At 42.0% G+C, this 16855-nt stretch overlaps 1 protein-coding gene across 1 annotated transcript in view; it reads left to right on the top strand.

Annotated features, from left to right (window-relative positions):
* The first annotated feature begins 903 nt into the window (after nt 1-903).
* Nucleotides 904-16855, top strand: part of SPOCK1 (SPARC (osteonectin), cwcv and kazal like domains proteoglycan 1) — a 276373-nt gene continuing 260421 nt past the window's right edge. Inside the window, exons 1-2 of the mRNA XM_040078277.2 lie at nt 904-1166; nt 1548-1715. Coding sequence (XP_039934211.1) covers nt 1548-1715 — 168 coding nt within the window. The 5' untranslated portion in view covers nt 904-1166. The remainder of the gene's footprint in view (nt 1167-1547; nt 1716-16855) is intronic.

The following is a 16855-nucleotide window of genomic DNA, read 5'->3' as shown; positions in this document are numbered from 1 at the left end:
CCTTTTTAACAACAGGAGCTGGTTCTCACTACACCCTTCTGACGACCTGGGCAGACATTCTCCAGTGCAGGACCAGAACCTCTTCAGAGCGTGGGATGCGCTGACCCAGGGAGGGAGCTCCTTTCCTGAAGAAACCCGGGATGACCTCTGGGCTTGGGAAATGTCACTGCTTCTGTACATTGTAAAACCATTGACTCAAGACAGTCATACCCTCCCCAGGGTTCCCCAAAGTGGGTGTTTGATGGGAGTTTTATGTTTTTAAGGACACTTTTAATGTTTCTTCAGACTGCACTGGTAGTGAAGACTCCACTGACAATTTCTCCCAAGAGATCATCCCCAGATATGCTCACAGGCACCTTCCCCAGGTATCCTCACAGCTCTCCTCCCCAAGATTCCTTACAGACCTCCTTCCCAGGACTCCTCACAGCCCTCCTCCCCAGGTATCCTCACAGACACCCTCCCCAGGTTTCACTGAATCACCGAACTGTTTGGCTTGGAAGTGACCTCTGGAGATCACCCAGCCCAACTCCAATGCCAGGGCAGGGTCACTTGGAGCAAGTGACACAGGAACGTGTCCAGATGGGTTCTGAAAGTCCCCATACAGGGACACTCCACACCCTCTCTGGGCATCCCGTTCCAGGCGCTCTCCACGTGAAGTTCTTCCTGATGTTCAGGTGAAACTTGCGTTTAACCTATGGCCATTGCTCCTTGTCCCGTCTCTGGGCACCACCGAAGAGAACTCGCCAGCCGCCTTTGCGATATTTAAACGCTTCGTGCCCATCGCCTCACGGTTCCCCGGGCCCGGGCCAGGCCCTGGCCGCGCTCCGCCCCCGCGCTGCAGCGCGCCCCGCGCCCGCCAGGCGGCGCCAGACCGCGGCCGCGCCCGCCCCGCGCGCACCCGCCTCACGGACACGGCGGGCTCGGGACCCGCCACGGGCAGCGGCTCCGCACGGGCTCCGACAGACCGACACACACAGACAGACACACAGACAGCGAGACAGCGGCGCCGCCACAGCGCAGACACAGAGCTCCCCGGCACCGCCACAGCGCAGACACACAGCGCGGCGGCACCGCGCAGGGCTCAGCCACAGCGCACCGCGGCAGCGGCAGGAGGAGGACGAGCAGCGCACGGTGCTGGGAGCCCCGGCCGGCGGCGCTGCCCGGAGGTAGGAGCTTCCTCTCCGCGCTGCCAGCCAAACTTCGCGGAGCCGGCGCTGGCTGCGCCCGCGGGGGGCTTGGCTGAGGTTCCGTACCGCCGTGCCGTTGTCCCCCGGCTGGTCCCCGCCCGGCCCCGGTGGCCCGTTTTGTTTTTATTGTTGTTATTATTGTTGTTGTTATTGATGCTTTTCCCCGCCCCTCCGGGCCGTGCGGGGGGGGCGGCGGGTCTCGGCAGAGCCGGCAGCTCCGCAGCCAGAAGTTACCGAGGGCCGTAAGGGGCGAGTGGCCCCAACTTGGGTCCCCTCAAAACTTCCGTGCCCGAGGAGCCGCTGCCGCCTCTCTCCGCTCCTCTCTCCGCTCCTCTCTCCGCTCCTCTCCTCTCGTTGCAGATGTCGGGGGTGCTGGTGATCGCTGCTTGGTGCTTCCTGCAAGTGGAGAGCCGGCATCCTGAAATCATCACCAGCAACAGCAATCATGGCAATTTCCTGGACAACGACAAATGGCTGAGCACCGTTTCGCAGTACGATAAAGACAAGTACTGGAACAAATTCCGGGATGTAAGTACTTCTCCCTTTTAACGAGCGTGTTTCTCGTTCCAGTGACCGTAGCATCCTTTCGGGGGGCTGCTGGCTGCGAAGAGCTGTGGGTAGAAGAGAAATGCAGCTCAGGCAACCGGTTGCTGCCTGTGTGAAGGATGCTCAGAGCAGTTTGGGAGCTGGACAGACAGTCCTGGCATTCTTGATCTACCCTATCGATTGGGGCAGCCTGGGCTCCGTGTCAGTCTCTCTGTTCTTACAGTATTACGATTTTCCTCTGGGGAGGAACTTTGAGTGAAGTTTCGGTGCTTGCTGTTTAAGAGTCTGGTTGACTGAAAAATGATGGAATGATGTGTGTGTAAGGAATACTTACCAGTTCAAGCCACAAGGTGGTAAACAGCGAAGCTTTTTGTGCCTGCAGTTTTTGTGGAAAGGATTTTGTTGTCAATTCTGCTTGTAGAGATCTCTGAGGCTACTATAGTGTTGGAGAAATCAGTGGGGTTTTTTTGTTTTTTTGGTGGGGTTTTTTTTTTGTTTGTTTTTTGTTTTTGGGGTTTTTTTTGTGTTTTTTTTTCTTTTTTTTCTGCAGTCTGGGAAAAAAGGGGTATCTTCAAGATGTGCTATCTGTATAAAACAAATTAATTTCTTAAACTCAAAATTAATTCTAGACTTCCCCTAGTTTGAATACAATCATGTACTAAGTCAATGACAGCAGAAAGGGAAATGCAAGTTTTTTAAAATAAAAGTAATATTTAAGTAGTTCTTTTTACTTCTGCTGTCTGTACACTGAAAAAGCCTTTTTGGAGAATACACAGAAAACCCTGTCTGCCCAAGACTGAGTGATGGAAGCTTTTCTGTTCATGTTGATCATGAGCTCGGTGAGGTTAAATGTTATTTATTGTCTGGGATTTATGCATCATGGCCACAGTGAGACTCTAGGAATGGGAGGACTAGAGCTGGCTAGCAGTTCTGGTAGTACCCTTCTGTAAGAATTTGTTTGTTTATTTAGAAATCCTGGCCTTTTATAGGATATTAACAAGTCAGACATGCTCTGCTTTTGTCTCTATGATCCTAAAATTGTATCTGACTTTGCAAAGGGGAAGTACAAGTGTTGCACTTAAATGTGCTGTGTCCCTGCTTAGCTTCTTCTCCCCGTGTTTTTCTGTAGTTTTGGTCCTCTCTGTGTGAGAAATGCTGCTGGGAATCTCAGCATAACAAAGTGTGGCCTTAGCAGTGGTATCAATTAGCAGCTATGTTGGAGTGTGTCTTCACGTGCAGTCACCAATCACAACCACCTACTGGGACTGCTGAGTTCTCATACAGAAAAGGGGATTCCACAGTAAACATGGATTCTCAGATTTACCAGACCTCAAGGGAATCTTTGTTAATATCTCTCTTAGTCTTCTGGGAAACAGAAGTTAAGGATTTCACTTGTTAATTTCGACATCCCACTTGACGTGAGAACTGAGCAGCATTTGAAAATGGTAAATTGAATGAAGGACTGACACATTAATCTGGAAACACTTCTAACTAGAGACAGTTTTGTAGCAAGCAATCTTTCAACAGTCTCCTTCTAAATGGAAGCCTTATGTTAATCACAAGGCTTAAAGGTTTTATTTAAAGTCATGTAATTTTTATGTTTTCTGCTTCTGTCTTTATGTAATTTTTATGTTTTCCACTCCCCTCTTACTTTTCTCTTCAAAACTGGAGTCCTTGCAACTCTTTTCTTGTCCCCTTTCCCAAGACACAGTCTCACAAGTCCAGAGAAACTATTCCTCTTCTTGTGGAAAATATTAGTGAAGAATACCTCTCATATTTCAAGATTTCACAGCTAAGAATGCTTTTGTAGACCTTCTGAAAATGTTAAAAAAACCCATAAAGCCTCAAAATCTTTTATATAGGAAGAATTATTCTATGGAAAAGTAAAACCAAACTTAACCAGTGGTCTACTGAGCAAAAGCAAATAGTATAAAGTTCATGCAAGGCTTCGGTATCTTTCTATCTGGCCTTCTTAATGGTTCTATTTAATTACTTCAAAACTAGCATGTTACATATGATTATTCATGAAACCTTTTATGGAGCAAATTAACAGAGACTACTAATCATCTCCTACTAAGCCTTTTCCAAAAAGAAAATATAAAAAGCTTACATATGTAATTAAGCTCTTAATTACTTGTCTTCAACCAAATTGATTTACTGGATCATAATCTTCCATGAGAGATTCTGTGTCCACAGATGAGGACATGCAGAGGTAGAGTTGCTGCCAGCATAGGGGGTACAGCAGTGACAGCACACTTCTTGCATGCAGAGATGTGGTTGGAAGAAATCTGGTCCTTGCTTCATGGCTGTGCTGTTGGGGATAGATTGTTAAAATATTTGTTAAAACATTTCTTAAAAGACTGCCTGATGAGATGTATCATAACAGTATTAATTGCTGTGGATGTACTAGACCAGGATTTTGTGGATAAGTGTTGGTTTCTAGGAAAATTATCTTCCCTCTTCCCCTCACTGCCAAACTGATAAACTAATTTTATAGACATCATGTCTACATGAGGTTCTCAGTGTAGGCTTTGCACAGGAGGCTGGAGTAGTGGTATTGCAGTTAAAAGTTTCTTGGATCTGACCCTGCAGTTACTCAAGGGCAGAAGCCCTGCTTCATACCTCGTAAATCAGCAGAGGCAAAGTTGCAGTAATTAGCACAATTACCCTTAGCTGCTCTCTGAAATTTATGTCATGTTATATAAACATTTGCACAAATATTTACATGACTGTGCCCTTCTGTACAGTGGGGGAAACACTGAAGGTGTGGAGCTGAGATTTGATGTATTTGGGTGTGGCCACTTTATGTGCATCAGCACAAACATCTGCACACACAGATGTGCACATAAATCTGTCATAATGTTGCAGTACTGGGTGCGTTGTTTACCCAGATGATGTGTAATCAAATATGAAATTTTAAAATTAAGCTTTTCTCGGCTTTTTCAGTTATTCTTTTCAGAATCAATTGGTTGGTCAGCCCTATTGAGCCATGGGCCAATATGGCCTAATTTGAGGAGAAGCTATTGATTGATTATTGATTTTTTTTGTTTGTTTTTTTAAGTATGATCCATATTTCTTTTGGGCAAAGGCAGTATGGTAGTTGCACTTACTGTCTCAGCTGTCACTACTTTACTGTGAAAAGAGAGCACAGAAGTATACCTCATTTGAAATCTGCATTACAGCCACAGAATCATGTTAAGTTTTCAAACGTGACTGAATTCAATAGTGTGAAATGTGTCATCATTTTCCAACGGCCTCAAGGGATGTATCTAAAACAACAGTTTACAACACAGTCTTTTCATGTGATATGAACACAATTTGTTCATTAAGTTCTCCATTTTAAAAACGAATAACTGTAAATAAATAGACCTATGTGACTGATCTGTTATGAAACATTAGCTGTTGAAAATCTTGTATATTTTACATCTGCCCAGCATCAATAATGGTATAATATCTGTGGTATTAATAAGGTTTCAGTGCAATCTGAACCTGTTGTTTCAGTCTGTCTTTCACTCCCTTTCCTTGTCTGCCATGGACTTTGTGTGATACATGACAAAACCTTAGTTGTGTCTTAAGTTGCATTTTTTAGTTGGGGATAATAGTATTTTTCTTCCTCACAACTGTATGTTGAAGCTGTAAATAAGAAAGGATGAAGCTGAGAATCTGTGGTAATATGGAATTTATTATTCACCTAATCCATATATTGAATGTGTCTTGGTACATACTTAAGTAACTAACTAGTGAGTTTCTAAAAAATAAAGACTAAATCAATGTAATTATTATTGGAAAAAGAAAAAAATAAGCAGGGTGCACTCTCTAGAGTGGACCTCCAGCTATTTCCCTCATGCAGATCTGCAGCTTGGAAAAGCAGACATAAGGATTATGAATGTCAAATTAGACCTTCTGATACCATGAACCCTAATATGAAGGCCTCAATCTTTTGATCAAACCTGTTGAGAAGGATCCTTTGGCTTGAGAGGAGCTTCAGAATAGATTTGATAGCTGAATGTGAAATGCATTCTTATGAGCCTTAGGAAGCATTTATTGTTATGGGCACACGTTATTGTAACAGGTCACACTGCAGCATCTCATTGTGTTCGTAGAGGCTTGGCACAGAAGGCACAGAATAAATGTCATTTTAGTGTTAGATCTGCTTTAATCAAAATTATACGAATGGACTAATTCTAATACTTCTACTTGGAGTTATGTCTATTAAATTTTTAATGCTTATATATAAAAAGGTAATAAGTTCAACTAGCCACGGATTAAACTGCAAAAAAGAAGAAAAAAGTTAAATGAACTAAGAGGATCTAGTATAAGCCACACAAGGAATTTCTATGAAGTTGAAAGCTCAGAATCTTGGCATGAACTCTGGTTTCAGTGCATGTTTATGCATGGCAGGCTGCCAGACCACGTTCTGAGCATTAACTAAGCTGTTTCTCTAAATTTTATTGCTTACAGAGTTTCAGTTCAGGCTATCATGTTAAAACCCCCATGCATTTTATGCCTGCAGAAGCCTAAGAAGCAAGGCATGAAATGTCATCATCTGTGTGTATATGTTTCTCAGACATACTGGGGATAAATAGTTACACAAACTGTTCATGCTGAGGATGGTTTTCAATAGATTTGATAGATGTTAGACTTCTGACACAAACCACTGAAGGGACAATTTTGTCAGCTATTAATGTATATCAACTTTCTGAGCCTGCTAATTCATCCTCACACCTGATCAGAAGTGTAGTGTTAGGTGACAAAACAAATACAGTATTAGGAACTGGGCCTCTGATGGTTTTTGTCGTTTGGGCTGGCTCTTCACACTTCTTCATTCACTGCATTTCCCCTTGTTGGCACTTACCTTTCTCTGATTTTTTTAGCCCCAAATTAGAAGTGTGGTAGTGAAACTTGATAGCGGAGAGTTGGAAAACATGACCAGTACTGAGAAAGTTTGGAATACCAAGCAGGCAGAATTGGAAGACCTTGGGAACTCAGGTAATAGAAATGAAATGAAATTTAAAAGTACAAAGTGGAAGGTCGTGGAACTGAGAGCTAACACAAATTTATTCTAGGTCCTGGCAGCTCAGCTTGAAATAGATGAGAGGGAAAACGTGTGTACTTTCATTGATTTGCAGAGTTATTCTAAGTTACAAAAGTAATGCTACTCTGAGGAGAGCAAATATATTGTAGGAATGCAGAAAAATAAGATTTCTGCTTCTACTGAAGAAGTAAAAATCTACAATGTATAGAAGGGACCACCTAATTATGAATAATGTGAACACTTCTGATCGGTAAAATTCAGGAAAGATTTTTATCGAATTGGTGATCCAAAGGCCTTCTAGCATCGTAGAAGAAAAGACCCTGTTTTAAAATAATATAATATTTTAATTTACTCATGCAAAAGTCATTACAAAGGAGTGGATTTTCTTCAGAATGTTTACTGAGAAAAGGACACCAAATCTAGCATTGTGTCAAGATGAGATAAATCAATAGAAAATTAGTGACAAAAACAATCTCACTGATAAATTTAAAGGCAAGGTTATTACTCCACCCACAAGTTTTGTTTTAAAAAGTTATCTAAAGAAGCAGTTCATTTTCAACATATAGCTTGTATCTTAACAAAAAAGATTATCATGTAATGAAGAGCAATAAAAGAACATGGATTTGGGTATTCTAAAGACCTTGAGTTTTTATACCATGTATCTATGAGATTTAAAGCTCCTTGCTGAATGTTGCTTATTATTAATGCTCCTTATCCATACAGTGTGGTGGAACTTGATCTGTGACACCCAAATATCTCCTGCTCTGGTGGGATTTTTGAGGTAAGAGGTCATTTCTGTAGACTGGGTTCTTTCTGCTGTCCCTTCCTTGGCAGACACCTGCCTTCAATGGGTCTCACTACCAGGGATTTGAAATCACTTTTTTAAATTTTTTTTTTTTAATGTTGTATTTAGGTCTACAGGAGAAATGAAGATTTTTCTGCCAACAGTTTATTCATCTCTTTTTCTTTACCTCAGATGTAAGCACAGGTTTTTCTGTGATGCAGTTTTTGGTACATTCAATAGATCCATTCCTGGAGAAACCATTCAGGTCCTGCTAATTATTTGTAGTGAATTTAGTCATAAGGAAGGTTACAGTATATTTGAAGAATATCTGCTGCTTGGTAATAGATGTGCCAAGTGGCTGGGTTGTGACAAGACACAGGCAGCTCAGGCTGGCTTCCCAGGAGGTTATTACTCCAAGCCCACCTTGAGATTTAATTGAAGGTGAAGACTCGGTGTGTGTGTATTCCAGTGGATCTGCAGTACAACAGAGTTGAAATGTGATTTATAAGTCTACCCAGGCACTCCTAGCATAGGTTGTCTCTTAGAGCAATTCTTACTTAACAGAGGGACAAGGCTGGAATATAAATGTGATTGAAAAGTACAGCTGAGATGTACTTGCATGAAATTTAAAAGAATAGGAAAACATGAGACTGAATGTATGCAAGTGTAATGCATAATCATCTTACAACAGAGGAGATATGCTTTCTAAAAAAGCCCTCCTCAAACTTGAGACTTTCCTTTTGCAGTGGACAAGGGGAAAATAATGGCATTTATGTCAGAATAATTAACTTGGAAGGTACAGAGAACCAGCTTTTTCTAATTAACTGACACTTATCCAGCTTCCCTAGGAATTACCTAAGACTCTAAAGTTAAGTAGGTCAGTACAAAACTAGGGTGTTGGTTTCTGTGTTACGTTTAGAATTATAACTTTAATACTTTCCTCGCTTACAGGAGGGCTCTGCAGACTGCAGTCACAAATTATATTCCTATCATGAAATTCCGCAGATTTAAAGTTTTCTCCAACATGTATTATGCATTTTTAGAGTAACCATTCTTGTATTCTACTGCTTGCCCCTGTCCTGTCCTTCTCACCACCCAGGTGGATTTCTTTTCCATAGGGTCTTCTTTAGTCCAAATTTAAATTGCAGTTTTGTCAGATTCCTGAGAAATTCACAAAATGAAAAAAGGAAAAAAAAAAAAAAAAAAAAAAAAGGAAAAAATGCCACACAAATGAGCCCTCTGTCAGTATGATATAAAATGGGTGGATTGAAAATCATCTTAGGAGGCTGAGTTCTGATGTCAGTTAGTGTAAGAGCTGCTATCAAGCTCAGGTATCTATGGGTAAATGATAACAGTTTTATTTTAGGTAGATTTTCCAGTGTTAGGGTTGATAAAAACAGGTCCATTATTCTCAAGGGCTAAAAGTTACAAGTTAAAGCCTATTTATGACACCCTGTTTTGACCATCAGGGAGATTATCACCTTTTTTTTTTTTTTTGGGGGGGGGGGTAGGGGATGGCAGGAGATGGGGTTTCTCAGAAATTTTAACTGTTTGCTTTATACTTACAGTTTTAACCATGATGCTAGAGACGTGTAATTCCAATCAGTGTGTCTTTATCAACATGTTTTGAGGGTAAAACACAAGCCTGTGTGAATTTGGGGTGGAGAAGCTGAGCTGCCTTTACAAGAAATAGGACTTCATGGGGAAAGTGAGCTCAAATATTATATCTGGGGTGTGAAAACCTTTTTCTTCTAGATACCATCTGCTTATGCAAGGACTGTTCGATTATTCCTTTCCTTACGTAACCAAAACTGAGATTTGTCCAAAGGAGCTGTAGTGAAATCTTAGTTATGTCGAAGCTGATGGCCAAATTGTCAAAGACTTTAGTGAGTCTTGAGTTTGATTCTTGTATTGCTTATCTTCCTTTTCTCTTAGACAAAGAACCACAGTAGAAGACAGACCAGTTAGATTACACCATTCTTTTTGCCTTTTGGAGGACATTGTGGAATTGGAAAAGCCGGAAAGATCAGGTGTCTGGCCAGCATACATAGAAGAAGCTCCCTCAAAGTCCCTGGAAGAATCAAACTATCTGAAAATCAAACATCTGTAGTCTACAAAGTACACATTTTATAGATTTCAACTAAAACAAGAAAAGCAGAGTTGACACAGAGTAAAATCAAGGTGATGCTGCTGCCTCCAGTGTGATTTTTCTGTACTTCCACCACTTAACTCTTCCAGCTTTAGAAAGGGACTTATTGCTGCAGAGTTACCAAGTCCTAACTCTGAGTAAGCAGTCTGTCATCAGCTAGATAACTCCAGCAGTTATCATTGGGGGATTTGCTATAGCAGGTTGGCAGCTAAAATTGAATTACACGTTAGGACAGAACAGCTAATGTCTAATGACTTTGAAGGCTAAGATATGATTCAAAATTCAGTTTACAGATAAATTGCTAAGCTACTCAAATGGCTTTGGCAGGGTGTAGATTGGTCTTTATCTGTCACTTCTCTGACTTGGCTTGTAATCCTGGGTAACAGAAAATCATTCTCATTAAATAGGTACATGGGGACATCAATTAATTCTGTGATCTTAGCTGTCCTCTTAATGAACTTTGTGTCATAAATTTACTTCACTGATTGCTTTCTCCCAGGTAGATAGAAAAATGTTTTATTAAAATTACTGTCAGAGTAACTATTTTCAGATTAGTTTTTGAAAAAGGTTTCAATATATCACAGCTTACAGTTGAGTTCTGACTAACAGGGGATTGATAGAGGTAAGTGATACTTGTCTGTCTCTGCAAGTTGCTTTGAAATTATCTAATCAGAAAATTCAGCTGTGTACACAATTTCATTTGAAATTGCACAGCATAAATTTTATGTGGATTTTAGCTTGGAGATCTGTCTTCATCCTTCCTTCCCTGGGCTCCATTGTCCATACAGAAGTTAATTCCAGCACTGTCTTCTAGTGCTTGTGTATTGGCCTTTCTGGCTTTCTCTTTAAGTGGTAGCAGTTAGAGAACTTGAACCTGGACAAAAGATTGAGGTAGAAAGGTAGAGGTAGCTGCAGTCACTGGAACTCAGTGGGGGGATACTTAAATTTTAGAGAATGGGAGCGAGGCAGAAAATTATACTTTAAGATTAAGAAGAAGGGAAGCTAAGTTGTTTCTTCAAGGGAGTAGAAAACATTGGTTTTAGAATAGTGTCTCTGTGTGTACCTAGGGATGTTGAAGTTCTTGGTAGAATTTGATTACAATTGGTAAATACTTCTAAAACTCAGTTTGAGAGAATTCAGAATTCCCTGGCATTTCTTGGTGAATAACAGGAGTGTTGTACTTTGAACACTTGATTTCTAGAACAACTCTGTCAGTCCTTCTGTCCATGTACGTGCACCAGTGCCCGCTCTTCTGCCAGAGAAACTCTTGTAGAGTTTGCTGAGTGTCTATCGCAGGTGGTGGGGCCCGGCCCTGCCCAGAGCTGTCTGAGGCTGGAGCTGCTCAGGTGATCGGCTGTGCCCTGCCCGGAGCTGTCCGAGGCTGGAGCCGCTCAGGTGATCGGCTGTGCCCTGCCCGGAGCTGTCCAGGGCTGGAGCTGCTCAGTGAACCAGCCATACTGCCCGGAGCTGTCCGAGGCTGGAGCCTCTCAGGTGATCGGCTGTGCCCTGCCCAGAGCTGTCCAGGGCTGGAGCCACTCAGGTGATCAGTTGTGCCCTGCCCAGAGCTGTCCAGGGCTGGAGCTGCTCAGTGAACCAGCCATACTGCCTGGAGCTGTCCTGGGCTGGAGCCGCTCAGGTGATCAGTTGTGCCCTGCCCAGAGCTGTCCAGGGCTGGAGCCTCTCAGGAGATCGGCTGTGCTGCCCAGAGCTGTCCAGGGCTGGAGCCGCTCACTGAACCGGCCGTGCTGCCTGGAGCTGTCTGGGGCTGGAGCCGCTCACTGAACCGGCCGTGCTGCCTGGAGCTGTCTGGGGCTGGAGCCGCTCACTGAACCGGCCGTGCTGCCCGGAGCTGTCTGGGGCTGGAGCCGCTCACTGAACCGGCCGTGCTGCCTGGAGCTGTCTGGGGCTGGAGCCGCTCACTGAACTGGCCGTGCTGCCCGGAGCTGTCCGGAGCTGGGGCCCCTCAGGAGATCGGCTGTGCTGCCCGGAGCTGTCCAGGGCTGGAGCATCTCAAGGCCTGGCAGTGCTGCCCAGAGCTGTCCGGGGCTGGAGCCTCTCAGGTGATCAGTTGTGCCCTTCCCAGAGCTGTCCAGGGCTGGAGCCTCTCAGGAGATCGGCTGTGCTGCCCGGAGCTGTCTGGGGCGGGAGCCGCTCACTGAACCGGCCGTGCTGCCCGGAGCTGTCCAGGGCTGGAGCATCTCAAGGCCTGGCAGTGCTGCCTGGAGCTGTCCGGGGCTGGAGCATCTCAGTGAACCGACTGTGCCCGTCCGGGGCTGGAGCATCTCAGGGGACTGCGCTGCACAGTGCGCGTGAGGATCCTTCCTCTTGCTTGAGAGTCCTGAAGCTTTTTGTGACATCCTGTACTATGTGGGAAAGCACTTTTCTGACATGGTTAGGCACATGGGGATGTATATCTGGATCAGACAGATGTGAAAGCAGAGGATAAAGCTGGTTCAGAGTTATCCATCAAGCTAATGTCAGATATAACAACAAAATTTATGTCGTGCAAGTCCCAGGACAGTGCTCTTCTGCGGAGCGATGAACTGTGCTGGAATACAGAAAGACAAAGCTTAACAGGTCTGTGTGGATATATGTGCCACTATCTGACAGCAGTGTTTATTGGCCAAGATTCATTTCTTGTTTGATAACATTAACTTCACTCAAGGTATATAAGGGATAAATTTTGTTCCCTTTTTTTTCAAAGTGAAGTCAGTCAATCTTTTATGCTAGCTAAGTGTTCTTTATTATTTATTTATTGCTAGGTGAATAGCATATTGGAGGAGGACTAGGTATTTCCTGTTAAAGCAGAGATATTAGACAGAGTGGATTTCCTGTATAAATTTTATTTTTATATTAAACTACATCTAGTGAAACTCATGAGGCTCAGGTCTTTTACATCTACTAATCTTTTTAAAACTTGTCTTAAAAAAACAGTTTTCCAATAAAAGTACACCAGAGTGCTGCATTCAGCAAGGATATCTATAAACATATGATAATTAGTGGTTTAAATACAGAATTATTTAAATGGGAACGCATTATCCCTTAAGCATAACCATGAATCTCTACATTAAGGTTCACTCAGGACAGCAGCATCCAAAAGGAAATCATGCTACATTTAATTAGAATAAATATAAACTGCTAAAATACTGCATGCTGTCAGTTATCATAGAACTGCAGTTATGAAGCACGAAGGAAGCTGGTAAACCAGATATATTTGCTCATAAGAAAACATATAGTGACTCGACGACAGATTTATTAGTCTCTTCACGCTTAACAAAGTTAAGTTGGATATAACAAGACACTTAAGGGTTTCTTTTCTTTGGAATATGAGGCAAGATGGACTGAAATGAGGATCCTTATGTGACACAAATGTCTGGTTTTATATTTAGTCTCCTTTTTATAAAAGCCTTTGTCTCTTCAGATGTAGTGCTTTCTTTCTTATGCATGTGTCTTATCTTAATAAGTTAAAATGCCCAGCAGAGCAAAGGTTTTGTGACTTGTAATGAACTTACAACCTGAGATGAAATGTAATCCTTTTCCCCTGGAGATTGTGCTGTTGGAGATTGTGAGCAAGCATTTCCTATCCATGTGCACTGCCTGTAAAAGAGAAGACTGAACACAAGTACAAGAAACTTTAATGGGCATAGATCTACAATTTTTGAGTATTCATGAAAAGCTACTATAAACAATTTTAGAACCGTGGTAAAATATATTGGAACTTCCCCCTGTAAAGTAACATATGGTATCACAAATAGTCTTATCTCAGTATGTAAAGGAAAAAGAAATCCAAACAACTTCATATGGGCCATATTTTGCTATCAGTATTTTTTTAAGTAACTGCACAACCTTAGCATCAGTTTCTGTTGAGATACTGCATCCACACTTTAATGGTAGAATATGTCCCTGTGTAATCAAGAATGAGCAATATTCTATTACAGCAGGGCAATGTACAAATACAGACAGATGTGGCATGTGCTGCAGTTTCCATTAGCAAAAAAAGAGGCTGCAAATAGGAAGCAATTTTGAAACCTGCCACCATAATTGCAAACCCATTACTGATATATCAGGGATGGTGCAGTTGATGTGTTCCCTCCAGAATGACGCAAAGTTGTCTATAAAATTTGAACTCACTAAGGAGAGATGTGGATATAAAATAAGATGCTATAAGATCCTTAAGGCATGGCTGATTTTAAAGCTGAAGCTCTCTGAAATTAGGAGTTACTGAAACAGCAATGATGGAATAAATGTGTTTTCTTCAGTTATTTCTATAGGTGCAAGGAAATAAAATAAAACTAAAAAAAGAAACCAAACCAAACAAAGGCTCCCTAATACAAAAAAAGTCCCAAAGCCCTGAAGTATACAATCTGTCTCAGAGGCAAATGAATGCTGCATAATTTAGTGGATCCAGATAGAGGAGTCATGACTGAAATGGAGACATGCTCCATTAGGTGAGAAATCATGTCTGGAACAATCTTTACTAAAGCCCAGTGATTTCTCCTCATGGAAAATACCTGGCAGAAAGAGGAAATGAGAACATGGCACATGTCTGCATGTGTAGCAGTAATGACTCTATAAACACAGGGAGAATGGGAAAAAAGTAGATGAGGAAAACTGTGGGAGAACAGACAGAGATAGGGCTGAAAGCAGTGTGTTGCAGCTGTGTTAATTACCAAAGAGTGGGAACAGCCTTGCCCTCACAGCTATGGGTGATAAAAGAGTGAGTGTGGTGGTGGAGTGCTTAATCAGTTGGAGTCTGCTGGAGTCTGCTGGCCATGCTGCGAGGAGGAAAGGACAGGAAGCAGTGAGCTAGAAATGCAGGAAGAAGAGAGGAGAAAGAGCCAGAGCTGTGTGGAGTGACTCATGGAACTGCAACATAGCAAAGGTATGAAAGACTTTTAGATAACAAGGTACTGATACTTGAGGCCCCCTGAAGTTTTTAAAGAAGCACTCTTGAGTGCTGTGGCCATCTTGACGACAACGACAACAGAAAACCATGTTTCACTTCATTAGAGGGAATTTCAAAATGACAGTGATGGTGTTAGGGCTACAGGGAGAGGAAAACAGGAAGGGATTTAGGAAGCATGCACCTGAAAATCATTACCCGTGAGCAGCATCCTGGGTGACTCTGACTTGGGCAGCAAAGGGTTCTTGTGAGCAAAGCTGCTGGCAAGCCCCACTTCAGATGTGTGTGTGATTCTGCACAATTTTAAGCTTGTCTGGCTGAGTATACACAATACATTTTGGGCTCTGAGCAATCACCAATGGCCTATTGCCAGATGAGAAGCTCTAAACCTCTGCCCTTTTGTGGTCTTCCTACTGTGGGACTTGTGTGGTGGGTGGTATTGCTTTTCATTTGAGATAAACAACGAAGATGCATGGCAGAAAGAATATATGCACTTTAATTACTTTTTTCCTTGCAATGTAGTTGTGGGTATTTGTAGCATTCATAATTAGCAGAGGAACAGATGGCAAAAGCTTGGTGTAAAACAGAACATCCATCGAGTGATCACGTGGTGCTGCAAGCTTATTTGGGAAGGAGTTTGTTCCCTTGGATGATGCTCCAACACAGTGGTGCAGGAGTAAAGTAGGAAGATAATTTCTAACAGTTGGTGTAATTCAGTGTGTAGGACATATATAAAGCATGGAAAACATTTAAACATACAAAATAGCTCCTGGATTCTCATGTATTGTACTGCAAAAGGATGAATTTCAACTTTAATGTTCTGCAAAGCTGAAACCTGTTGTGCATGAATTTACATATGGGGGAAGTACAGCAAAATGTTCCTAAGATTTCCCCATTCCCCTGTCCTGTATCTGCACAGCAGGGAACAATTTAGTTGGTCTGTGCTCAAATTTCGGTAACTATTGTACTGTAGCTTAATCAAAAAAAAAAAACCCAACAAAACAAATCAAAAAACCCCCGACAGGTATTTCGCTTGTGTACTTCCAACGTTAACATGGGGCTGCAATTTTTCAAAGCTGGAAAACATGAGAGGATTTTGTCAGCATTTTGCCATGACACTTGTTTCACTTAGAAAGCCAGAGGGCAAAACAAAGTGGTTTCTTTTGGTCCATGTAATGTTTTTAGAAGGCAGTGGTAGCCCGGCAGGCACAATCACTGAGATACGTATGCAGTAATGTTCGAAATGGGGGTTCTGGATGTAAAGGCTGATTGATTTGTTGCGTGATTCCATGTTCCAAATTCAAAACTTAGAAATATTTGATTTTAAGGAGAGGTAGGAGCAAGGAGAAGATTGCTGAAGAGAAAAATAAGCTAAATCTGTTTTTCATCGATAGAGCAGAAATACGGTATTCTCCATCCCAAAGGAGCTGAATGGGTTATTGCAACCATCCAATCTAGTCGAGATCACGTTTTCTGTTTTGCCTTTATCTTTTCTTAAAAAAGATAAATGAACACATGTTGAGATATTTATCTCTGTGAGATGACCTGTATTTACCTTCAAGTCACAATGAACTGGATATTCTTTCTCTGTGCAACTATATCACGCTTTCTCCCTGCAGACTCTATGGATGCAGATAAAAATATTTCTGTGAGAACAGTGGTGCCATTCCCTCTATGTATGTACTGTTTTGGAGGATATCTGTAACAGCCAGTGAAATGATCTTTGATAGCTCCTATTTTTCTCCAGATGCTGAATTATAAGTTTAAATATATTGTGAGTTGTGTTTTCTTTTTCTTTCATGAACTCCCTATATCTCCTCACAGTAAATAGTTCACAGAATATAGTAGTTCTGTGTTTGCCTAAACATATTTCTAAAATTTTCATCTTCAATTTCCATGCAAAACTGAGTCAAAATTCTTTCACTTTGAAAATTAAATTTTCCAGCTGCACCGGTTTCCACATTGACAAGATTGAGTGAATTGTTAGTGCTTATTCCGTTCAAGTGATTTTTTTTTTTTTTTTTTTTTTTTTTGTTGAATATATTTAGGTCATAAAAATCTTGGGATGGAAACACTTTGTGTTTGTGCAAAAGGGAAGAGTTCACTGGGGCCTGTATCTTTGCAAGGACTGCTGACCAGTATAAATTTTATAATACACATAATGAATATTTATCTCCAATTGACATGGTCAGTAGTAGAACTGAATTAAAGCAACCATGTCAGTAGGGGTCTTTTTGTGTTGACAACCTCT

Source organism: Hirundo rustica, chromosome 14, assembly GCF_015227805.2.
Source record: "Hirundo rustica isolate bHirRus1 chromosome 14, bHirRus1.pri.v3, whole genome shotgun sequence".
NCBI classification, from domain to species: Eukaryota; Metazoa; Chordata; class Aves; order Passeriformes; family Hirundinidae; genus Hirundo; species Hirundo rustica.
Note: the sequence above shows the minus strand (reverse complement) of the source record. Positions and strands in the feature narration are given on the sequence as shown.